Source organism: Danio aesculapii, chromosome 15 (assembly GCF_903798145.1).
Source record: "Danio aesculapii chromosome 15, fDanAes4.1, whole genome shotgun sequence".
Lineage (NCBI taxonomy): Eukaryota > Metazoa > Chordata > Actinopteri > Cypriniformes > Danionidae > Danio > Danio aesculapii.
The window spans coordinates 9,713,415-9,725,814 of NC_079449.1; the positions used below are offsets into that span (position 1 = coordinate 9,713,415).

A 12,400-nucleotide genomic window follows, 5' to 3' on the forward strand; every position below is an offset into this window, starting at 1 on the left:
ATTATGTTTCCCAGTGTTGGGTTGCAGGTGGAAGGGCATCTGCTGCGTAAAATATGTGCTCGATAAGTTAGCGGTTCATTCTGCTGTGGCGACCCCTGATTAATAAAGGGATGAAGCGAAAAAGAAAATGAATGAATGAAATTATGCAATGAGTGTATGGGTGTTTCCCAGTGATGGGTTGCAGTTGGAAGGGTATCAGCTGCGCAAAACATGTGCTGGATAAGTTGGCAGTTCATTCTGCTGTGGCGAACCCTGATTAATAAAGAGACTAAGCCGAAAAGAAAATGAATGAATGAAATTATGCAATGAGAGTGCATGGGTCTTTCCCAGTGATGGGTTGCAGCTAGAAGGGCATCCGCCTCATATGACATATGCTGGATAAGTTGGCGGTTCATTCCGCTGTGGCAACCCCTGATTAATAAAGGGACTAAGCCGAAAATAAAATAAATGAATGATAAAAATTTTGTGTTTACATCGTAAGATGCATTCTGAGGGATCAGGATTGCCTGCCTATGTGTTAGAGACAGTATCGTTTCTACAAATTATGCCTGTGTGAGAAATTAGGGCTGGGTGATTTGGCCTAAAAACATTTTAATTCTATTACGATTAATGAAGGATTATTTAATTTTTCCCTCATAGTTCACTTACAAGTTTTATATGCCATCTATCGATTAATTGCCCAGCCCTGTGCAAAATACAGTATCCTGTCTCCAAAGTAATGTTTATTATAAGTTCCAGACACAGCTAACAAATGGCTGGGTGATACTTTCAGGTAAGACCTGGAAACAAGATTGGCAAGAACCAGAAACAAGATTTTTCTACTACACGCGTAATGTCAGTTTTTGTATTTACTAACATGCACTGCCCCTAAATTGTGTATTTAACTAAGTGCCAGGCTGTAGTAGTTCAGATTTTTCGATGAACGACGCGGCAATGGCGCGTCCCATTAGAGCAGTGGTCCTCAACCTTTTTATCACCGCAGACTGGTCAACTATTTACAATTTTACCGGAGGCTGGCGTTGTTGTGAGGGTGTTCCGTAGGTTGCTAGGCGGCCATCAAACCTTTTTTCAGAGGATGATGCTGCCAAAACACTGCTGTATCTCTGATACAAGTTTCATTTATGGAGAATATTACAAAGCATTGCAGTGTTTGAGTGTTCTGTGTTTGTCTGAGGTTATAAGTCTTACCAAAAATGTGGATATTCCTTACAAGCTGAAGCTGATCGGTCAATTCTTGTCATGTGACTCACGGTGCGCTTATGGGATTCATTCAACTGCGTGCATCTGGAAGGCGCGAGCATGTCACACCGCTCGTGCGCGCATCTCCATTGGAAACAACAAACTTATGCAAACTCTAGAAAAGACGTGATATGCGAACAGCTCTTAAAAGGCCGCCGTCATTTGCGATATCCAGCAGTTGATCTTCTTGCACAGACATGGTGGATTCACCTGATTTGTTGACAAATGGGTTGCAGATCCATTTCTTGGCAGTTCGCGGGTCCTTTAGTGGGTCTTTTCCCCTTAGCAAAGAAACTTTCCAAAGATTTCTGTTTCTTACTCATTTTGCTGCTTTTGGGTAAAATTTGGCTGCTCAAGAATACGGTAATTTTTCTAAATAAAAGATTGTTCAGACTCGGATAATAAATAAAACTGAAATAGTTAATGATTTCATGTACGGCCGCTACCAATTAATCCACGAACCGGTACCAGTCTGCGGCCCCGTGGTTGATGACCACTGCATTAAAGGATAATAAAGGAAAAGATACCCGAAATTTCTCCTGAAATATCTTCATAGAACATGAACATGTTTGCTTAATATTCTAATAATGTTTGGCATAAAAGAAAAATCGATAATGTTCACCCATACAAAGCCTGCAACATAATACTGGTTTTGTGCTGCGGGAACACGTCTTGTATTTACAGCTCTGACTTTAACTGTAAGATCTGATAGAAAGAGTTGCTGTGGCTCTGTATATATTCATATTTGGAGCATTCTCCAGCTCTTCAGATCATGGTGATTGACTGTGACACACTGGCATGCGCCGAGAGCTCCAAGCTCTTCCTTTAGCTCGGTTCATTCGTGTTTTTCTTTCCCAGGCTGGAGCAGCAATGTTCTCCAGCTCGTGGGTAATCCACACGGAGATCTAATGGTCACGAGGCCTTGGGGAAAAACAGTGTCATCAGCTATAAGCAAGTCAAGCAAACGCAATCCATTTAGCACAGATACAGCCTAATGCTCTGAGAGATGCTCTGGGATAGAAGAAGATGGGACAGGCTTTCTGATTAAACCCATTTGTGCACCACCATATAGAACCATATAGTTTCCTCTTTGTTAACAGACAAACTGTTAAGACAAATCTCAAAACTTATGCCATTGGATGTTTCAACTTGACTCTTAAAAATTACTTTAATTTGTCATTTAAAGCCTGGTTCACACTTTATAATTTTTAACAATCCTAAAAGATTGTAGCTTGTCAGACTGCATGAACATGATCCCCATATTACATTGTAAGATCTCAATGTCGACAATCACGATGCACCGAACACGGACACGGAAGAAAACTCACTCAGACTTTGACATCATCCATCTGTGACACTTTCATTAAACCCATGTTCTGAATGGAAACCTCACAGAAAACATGAACAATCTGTAGTGGTCATTTTGCCAATTGCGTGCCCCAATAATAAAATCAGAAAAAACCTCTGTTAGCATTTCCCTGTGGAAGTTTGTAGTTTTGGCTCTGATTGCATCCTCAGATTCTGCTCTCCTATTGGTTCTTGGTTTGACGCTCGTCACAGCCAGAACTCCATCTGAGGGTGAATTTGGTCACAACGGCCATTAAGGAGCTGTCGGTGAACCAACAAATAAAGTCCACAGGATTAACTCTAGGATTACAGATATCTTTTAGGATTTCCTAAATTAGTTTCAAATGCTTAAAGTCGCCGTGAATTGGAAGTTAAGATTGTCCTTTCTTCATCTATCATGATGTACATCCACTTGAAATGGTCCTGAAATGAGAACAAAAATGTAGGGGTGCAAAAAAAATGCATGATTTTGTCTTTTGGGAGCCAATTGGATTGTTGGAAGATGGGTGTTGCTAACAAAATGAAAAAAGAATGATGAATGGATGAAGGCAGAGCAGAAACCAGACACGCATTGATAGCCCTGCCCAAAAGGCACTCCATGTGACCAAAAGTGAAGAAAAGTTGTTTTGAGGGGCCAGGGGAGGTTAATGTCTGATTAAAGATTCTGAGGGCAAATTAATTTGTACAATATAATAAAAGTACACAGATACGTTGTTTATAACAAGCACTACTATATATAGTTGAAGTCAGAGTTATTAGCCTCTCTTTGATTATTATTTTTTTTTTCTTTTTTAATTATTTCCCAAATGATGTTTAACAGAGCAAGGCAAAAGTTTCACAGTATGACTGATAATATTTTTTCTTCTGGAGAAAGTCTTTCTTGTTTTATTTCAGCTAGAATAAAAGCAGTTTTTAAATTTTTTAAAATGCAATTTTAAGGTCAAAATTATTAGCCCCTTTAAGCAATTTTTTTCCCGATAGTCTACAGAACAAACCATCGTTATACAATAACTTGTCTAATTATTCTATCCTGTCTAGTTAACCTAATTGACCTAGTTAAGCCTTTAAATGTCACTTTAAGCTAAATACTAGTGTCTTGAAAAATATCTAGTCAAATATTATTTACTGTCATCATGGCAAAGATAAAATAAATCAGTTATTAGAAATGAGTTATTAAAACTATTATGTTTAGAAATGGGTTGAAAAAAAATCTTCTCTCTGTTAAACAGAAATTGGGGAAAAAAATAAACAGGGGACTACAACTGTACATCTACAAATAAGAAGAGTACATTTTGTCTTCATTCCGACTTGAAGACTGTACATCAGATTACTGATTGTGCACATGCATTCATTGTTTCTCTGTTAGTAATAAATCACAGTGTGTCTGTGTTTTCCAGGCCGGGTTTGTTGAATATAGGTGAACCAGCTACACAGCCCTGGCTTGCAGACACCTGGCCCAACAGCTGCTCCAATCACAATGACTGCACTATTAACTGCTGCACTGGCAGCAATGGAAACAGCGACAGCAACCTGGCAACTTACAGCCGCCCAGGTAAGTGTGTGTGTGCTAGCATGTGTGTGTAGTGATCTAGTTGTTATAGTAGTGTAAAAAGACGTCTGTTAATGTAGGATTTCAAATTTTTGATGTTAGTTTGTTTTCTTTTACAGTGAATCATTTAGCAAGCGGTTTTATCCAAACATGATTTCTGGAATAGTTTGTTTTTATGCTGCATTCACACAAGATGCGAAAGAAGCGTCAAGCGCGAGTGTTTTACATGTTGTCAATGCAAAGACGTGAATAGACATCCTGCGGTGTGATATGCGCGAATGAGGCGATTCGCGCAAATAAAGCAACGCGAGTTGAGTTGAGTCTGGTGTGAACACAGCATTACAAATGAAGAAAGGACTTGCTAATGACTAGCTAAACATATCTTATTTATGGTAACTGTGATTTGAAGTGTTTTATTTGATTTAAAGCAATCGTTAACCATTAAACGTGTACATTTCCCTGTTATTCTGCCTTATTCGTACAACAACATATTCATAAATCTTAATATAGTTTGGGGTTGTTAATTTCCACTGGCGTTTCCAACTTGGAAGAAGTGGCGTTCAAACTTTCCAGTTCGAATGGAGCGCAGCATAAGAATCGTGTCCTTCCTTTGACACACATTGGTGCGTGTGATTTGTTGGAACGTGGTGGTTTTAGGAAAAATAAAAAAGCAGGGGATATTGAAAAGGCCCTGCAGGCTGTAGTCCAGCTAATCCAATCAGCCACCTGATTTCCATACCGCCGTTCGAACCTTTTAAAGCAGTTTCTCTAAGTGCTTGCTTATTCAGAAAACCAGGAGTAGTTACAGAGGTCAAAACAGACCTGAGAGAGAGAAATAGAAGGAGTGATGGAGTACCTCCAGGTGGCTTTATTTCAGGAGTCAGCAAGTTACTTTACAAACAAAAGAACGCCAGGTTGACTCGCGAGTCCAAAGAGACGCACACACTGAAAGTGACAAAGTGGTGTTAATATACACAGTCACCCAGTTTTCACAAAGCAAGTCTTAGTTTGGACAGCGGTGTCACTGTTGGTTCATTTAGTGTTATTTAAACGTCACTTCAAGAGCTGTTTTGTTCTTAGATATCAGCTGCTGCGACTAAGCCGTTGGCTAAGAGCATTTCATTCATAACAGAACCCTTAAATGCATCCAATCCTTTTCGTTTTTCTATTGAATTGAAGAAATTAGCTGCCATATTCATTGAGTAGACCTGAGGATTAGGCTTTGTGTGACCATCCCTAGAAGGCTTTGCTTTACACCTTTGATATTGGAGTGTGTTTTCACTAACAGATTTTTATCCATGTCGCCTTCATCAAAGAAGGAATGAAGGATAAATGTTGAGTGATTCTCACAGCATGACGATTTAAAAGCTTGACACCCATTTGCCTGGTTTGCCAAATACTAAAAAATCTCCAGGATATTAACCGGATCAGTACCCACAGGGCTTCTCTGGAAAGACGACTTAGTTTGTCTCATTCCATGGAATCTTTTATCATTGATACGTCAACCTTTGAAGTGCAGAGCCATTGCTTCTTAGGGAAACACGAGCTGTGCTCCAAATCCATCCAATGGCAGGCCGCGGTATTTAAGCGCCAAGCTTCTCGCTCAGATCCCAGGGAGGATTTGAATATTTTATGAGCCGAGGAAAATTGGATCTGTCAGAGGATGGTCTTTTACAGCGTTCCTCGTTTTGGCGGCTTTTGATTCGGACGTGTTGGAACATCCTGCTTGATGAGCTGGGATGCCTTTCTCGCGGCAGCTCCAGAGACTCAAAGTGACACGCTTGGCTTGTGCCTTGGTCGAGGGAGAAGCTGTAGGCAAGAAGATTGTACGGCATCAGGGATTTTGGCGGAATGAGTGTTATTTTAGTATTTCGAGTATTCCACATTGCCTTCTTCGAAATTTCTGAAAACATCACAAGCGTCGGTAGAAAACTAATTAGCATACACTACCAGTCAATTTGCAATCTTTAATTGTTTTGTACATAACATTTAAAACTTGCTTCAACAAAGAATCCTAAATGTATTACAGTTCCGATGATACTATGAAGCAAGAATACATGTTTTCAGCACTGATAATAGTAAGAATGGTTATTAACGAACATGAACAACCCTTACTGTTTCCAAACTTTTGACTGGTCGTGTGTTAAAACCATCCTAGTGAGTTTCTAAATGTTGCCTCCTTTTAAATACACTCTTGACGCATTAAAACTACAGTATATTAGAATCAAGATATATCCGTAATCAAGTCCTTCGGCTTCCACAATGTCTTACTCCTCTTCTATCATCCAGCCGACTGCATTGCCAACTACAGCAACCAGATGGACAACAAGGCCACCAACCTGCTGGCTCCAGACACAGGACTTTACAGCGATGTGGACCTTTCCAACAAGATCAACGAAATGAAGACCTTCAACAGCCCTAACCTGAAGGACGGGCGTTTTGTGGGGCCTGGTGGTCAACCCACACCATACGCCACCACTCAGCTCATCCAGTCCAGCCTGGCCAACAACAACATGAACAGCAGCAGTGGCGGAAGCGGAGGAGGAAGTGCTGACTTTAATGAGAAGCAGAGCTGGAAGAGCAGCCAGGGAACACCTCAGAAACAGGCTGACATCAACACACCACTGCAGTATAACGTCATGGAACAAAACAAACTCAACAAGGGTGAGTTTTTATGGATTTCCTTGCAGCCCCTGAAAACTAGGGATGCACCGAAATGAAAATTTTGGATGCACTTGGGCAAAAACTGAAACCGAAAATCATTTGTAATAATTAATTAATTAATGATTAAGACTTTAAATTGAACTCAATAACCTAGATTATACTGATTTTATGAAACAGAAGCCAATAAAATAACCACATTTGTGACCCTGTACCACAAAACAAGTCTTATGTTGCACAGGCAGTAGCCAAAAATACATCGTATGGGTCAAAATGAGTATGATTATTAACCCAAAATAGTTTGAATATTAAGTAAAGATCATGTTCTATGAAGATAATTGGTAAAATTTCTACTCTAAATGTATCAAAACTCATGTTTTGATGACTAATGTGCATTGCTGAACACTTTATTTAGGCAGCTTTAAAGGCAATTTGTTTTCATTGATGTTTAAATATTTTTATCTCTGCCGAATATTGTCCTATCCTAATAATCAATACATCAATGGAAACTTTTTTATTAAGATTTAATCCAATGTACAAATCTCAGTTTCCTAAAATTGACACTTATGGTTTTTGGGTCCAATGTTGCATCTAAGGTTGTCACGATACTGGAATTCGGCACCAATCGATACTTAAATTTTAGAAATGTCAATTTTTCGCTAACATTTAAGCGGTGTTGAGCACGTTCTTAAACATCGCTGATGTGCTGTTGTGTTTGTGTTCAACAGAAATGACCGTGATTGGCCGTGAAGGTCATTAGTTCACCGAACTCACTGCTGTTTACCTAGTGTAACCACAGATACAGGGACACTGGAGCGTTTTAAAGCAGCGATTCATCAGCGGATGGCTCGTATGTCAGCTTATAGACAAACCAGCTGATTGACATGACTTTGAAATGCTCCAGTTTCTCTTTGTCTGTTGTTACACTTGCTAAACAACGGTGAGTTTGGTGAACCCATGACCTTTACGGGCAATCACAGTAATTTCTGTAATGAAGATCAAACTTTCATGCCCAATCACAGTCCTTCTGTAGTTCAGTGTGCTCAACAGCGCTCAAATGTTAGCGGGAAATGGACGTTTTTAAAACTTCAGTATTGATTGGTACCAAACTCCAGTATCGTGACAACATTAGTTGCATCCTATTGACAGTGAATGAATCGGAAAAGCTTTAGTTTACCAAGGTTTTCCATGACAGCACAATAGCACTATTGCAAGCAGCAGAAACAAGTATACTACATAGAAATGTCCTGTCAGCGCATTATTTGACTGGACTTTGCTTTTCCGCTGAGCATGTGTGGTTCATGCATAGAATTAAGTGGAATATTAAGCTATTTTGAAGTTCTGCGTCTGCAAGAGAGGATGTTAAAAAATGGCCTTTGGATAGTGCATTGAAATTAATTGTTATATAGAGCATTGGTTTCAGCGTCTGGTACAAAGTGTCAACAGCAGTGGGAAAGTAAAACCAGTGTCTTGGACAGTGCAGCACAGCATAACTCTTTTTTTTTAACTTAAATTTTCACCCATTTTTCTTTTGTGGACGAAAACGGACAATGCCATTTTCAGACGATAATAAATTTGGTGCATTCCCTACTAAAACATATCAGAATTTGGGTGTAAACCCATGCCAAGTTTTTCTCGGTTTTCTACAAAGGTGCATCCTCAGATTGCTGCACCTCGTCTTGTCGTTCTGATGTCTCCTCATATTCAACTATAATAAAGCATTACTTGATTTTGTGTGGTAATAGCCTCTCTGGCACCTCCACATGTGGCTCTTTCACTTCTTAACTCCTTTTTTTATTTGTCACGGCTGCTCGTGTTGCGTATACGTGTAATTCAACTCTACATTCTGCTAGTAAACTTAATCCATATTTATAGCTGTTGTTTTACTGTTTGGATGGGGATAAAGGTAAAGAGGAGGCTGTGGAAGTGTCGGATGTCTCCGAACAGTGTGAAGCCAGAGATCTTAGATTACTGTACAAATAAGGGGGGAATGTAACTCAAGCTCAAAGCTATCCATTATCTGCTGCTTCATATTGTGCCACTGAAAAGGTCATTGTGTTTGCTTTTTGACTCGACTTGCATGAATCTAACTGTGTGTGGGTGTGATATTTCACACTTGCTAGACAATTGAAACCAGTCACCAACAAGTCATAACAGCTTATGAGTGAAACCCTTTTGTAACCTTTTACCATTTGATTGTCCGATGTTCCACTCTGAAGCATCCTCTTATAAAGTGTCTGCTTTTATAAGAGCTTGCATTTGTCAGTTGCACAAAATAACGCTTTTTATTAACTCAGGCATGGGTCCTAATGCCTTACATGTGCGTGTAATAAAAAACCAAGACTCAAAACCTATCAACTGTAACCCCTTAGACCACTACCGAGGTGAGGGTCCCATCTCAGTCACCATCCCATATAACCAGGCCCAGGACGTCCTCACAGGAGAAACCTACAGCAGCTCGGACAGAGGGAGCAGCACATCTGGTAAGTTCCGTCCATCCAACCATCATCACATATGAATAGTAGACAAACAGACAATAATTTTTGTGTTTTTAAGTATAAATTCTTTCACTGTTTATTTACTTTTTACTGAACTGTACTCTAAAAATGTCCTATGGTGTGAGACAGCAAATATTAAGACACACAAGTCTTAATAATATACAAATAGTGTGAAAGCGATCTTCTTTGTCGGACACTTATCTTCATACTGTATAGTAGGCTGGGTGATATATGGCAAAAATGCAATCTTGATAATTATTTTCCATATTGAATGATAACGATCTATATTTCAATATCAGTTGTTAATGCTTCCTGATTTAAAAGAGTATCCCAACAATGACTGAAGCCACCAAAATTTGAGGGTTAATTAAATGGCATGACATTTTCGGTGGCCGACAATTCAGCACTTCTCTAATCAACACACTTTTAGATAGTTGTACATTACTGCTGTGTGATCGGCTCTTAGATCAATATAGAGTAAAAAAGTCCAGAGCTTATCATTAGCTTCTTTCACACAGTAATACCGGTAAATATCCGGATAATTCTTAGAACGACTTTACCGGTAAATAAAAAAAAAAAGCGGTGATCACCCAGGAAAGGATGTTCCGGAATTTTCCCGGAAAAGACCATTCACACATCCATTCCAAAATACTGGTAAATTCTGACATCATTTACCAGAAATGAGCTCTAAATGGCTGCGCTTGTATTCGTAAACATTTGACTGCATTTCAAACTCTGTGGAAGGATAATTATTGTGAACAACTTTAATGAAAACATGTGGAGGAACACTTTTGCATGTCGAGATGTACATAATGTGTGTGTGCTGGTGTTTACCGGCTGCTTCACAGGCACATGCGTCAACTGAAGCAGAGCTTATTTTAGCATTTTATCGATACATTTTTACACAGTTGGAAGAACATAGAAATGTTATCTTCTGACTAACATCTAGCAGCTAAATGTGTCTGGAAAAATATTCAACGGTTTTTATTTTCATAAACAGCGCGGATGTGAATGCGTATGAATGTTCTGATTGGCTGAAGTAGACGTCTCACGTCAGCATGTTCTAAACATGAACGCGCTCTTTCCGGCAATCTTCCTTCTGCGTTCACAAAGTGCAGCATTCCGGTAAAGTTACAACCTCTCTTTCCGGAAAATTGCTGGAACTAATTTACGGGTATTTTCAAAAAGGGCCTGTTCGCACATACTGTGTTTGAAAGGGGCTATTGATATTGACATAAACATGTATTGCGATTCAATATAATATCATTTATTGGCCCAGCTCTAGTGTATAATGCTATTCAATTTCTATGAAACTATATAATATATTTTTTTCTTTGTGACTTGTCGGACTTGTTGGACGTTTAAATAAATAGGGATGTAGGACAACTAGACCTACTTTTATAGTGGTTCCTAAAAAAGTGATAAATAAGTGAACAATTCTGAGTAAAAAATGTGTCATGGGATTCACACGAGGCTTCAGTCACATGGTCTTGAATAGGATCCTTCAACTATTTAAAGTTTTTGTGCAATTCCCGACTATAGTATATATAAAAATTTCAATTAGCATATAGTAGTGCCACTCAATAGTTTTTAGAAATATATGGATTAAAAATTAGGCCTGAGGTATTCATTAATGATTTTATGACTTTTTTATTTATAAGAGCTGTAATTTATTGAACTATGCTAGAGGAAGTCACACCATAGGACAGTTTTGAGATTTGGTTTACAAATGTAAAATAACTAAATAAAATTGTAATAATTAAACAGCTTTATAACTAGAGCTCCATGGAAAACAAAGAAATGTTTAGCCATTTACTACATTTTAAATGATGACAACACTAAATACTGTACATTCAATTGTGTCATGTGACGGTGAAAATGCAACATTACATCAACAACCCATACCTGTTATCTATCTATCTATCTATCTATCTATCTATCTATCTATCTATCTATCTATCTATCTATCTATCTATCTATCTATCTATCTATCTATCTATCTATCTATCTATCTATCTATCTATCTATCTATCTATCTATCTATCTATCTATCTGTCTGTCTGTCTGTCTGTCTGTCTGTCTGTCTGTCTCTCTGTCTATCTGTCTATCTATCTATTTGTCTGTCTATCTATCTATTTGTCTGTCTATCTATATATCTATCATGTTTTCATGTATTCATCTAAATCAACCATCCAACAAATGTCTTATAAAACCTGCAGCTGTAGTCTCTGGTTGTGATTTACCCATTATTCCATTTTTCTCTCTCTCAGTTTCCATTATTTCTGAGCCTTTTCATCACTTTAAAAGGCACTGAATCATATGCAAAACAGGACATTTTCAAATCGTTCTCTCATTGTTGAGAAACTCCAGGGAACAAAGAGAAACATTTACGTCCGAATAAAAGCGTGTGATTCTTACTCATGATTTCGCATATCTAAAAACACGGCAGGGACAATCAGTCGCTCAGTCCTTGTTCCAGTAGTTAAAACCATGTTCCCTTCAGATATTCTATGGTCTGCAGCATTTTTCCTGGAATGTTTCTGATTTAGACAATACCCCCCCCCCCTCCTTTCTTTTTGCGATTCGCCACACCGTCATTAATTACTCCAGCTTTCATCCATCCGACTCAAAGAAAGGGGGGATAATGTTGTCAGAAAGCTGGTGTTTGTTGCGGGACAAAGATAAATGAGGCCCATTCTGTGCCGTATGCAAGGCTGCCGGCGTAATGCATTGTATCTATTTTTATATTGTATTTGAAGTTCAGGTAATTAAAGAGAGGGTCTGGGTGCGTGGAGGTCCTCACAGCTCATTGGCTCTGAATTTTAATTCCTTTCTGTTAATTGGCCTCCAATGTTTCTCTTTTAATGCTCTCTCTACCTCTCCTCTGGGCAATGGAGAGTGTTAGTTTTGAAAAATGACTCATTTTTTTGATGGAGAGCGCGACGTTAATTACAAATAGAGAGATAATGCGCATAAGCGTTTTACAGCGCATAAATTATGGTGTGGGTGTCATTAATGTTGCTTCTCCTGAGTGTAAAAATGCCATTTGTGTCAAGCTCTGCAAACAAACTAACAGAAAAAGAAATGAACCAGAGCTTATTAAAGC

The 12,400-nt window shown here is 38.7% G+C and overlaps 1 protein-coding gene across 5 annotated transcripts in view; it reads left to right on the forward strand.

The window, feature by feature from the left end:
- The window catches only part of robo1 (roundabout, axon guidance receptor, homolog 1 (Drosophila)), a 514,376-nt gene that overhangs the window by 477,883 nt on the left and 24,093 nt on the right, over positions 1-12,400 (forward strand). For 4 of the 5 annotated variants that reach the window (XM_056473875.1, XM_056473876.1, XM_056473877.1 and 1 more), the window contains 3 exons: positions 3,984-4,138; positions 6,425-6,799; positions 9,169-9,279. In XM_056473875.1, coding sequence (XP_056329850.1) covers positions 3,984-4,138; positions 6,425-6,799; positions 9,169-9,279 — 641 coding nt within the window. The remainder of the gene's footprint in view (positions 1-3,983; positions 4,139-6,424; positions 6,800-9,168; positions 9,280-12,400) is intronic. The other variant, XM_056473879.1, reaches the window with a different exon arrangement.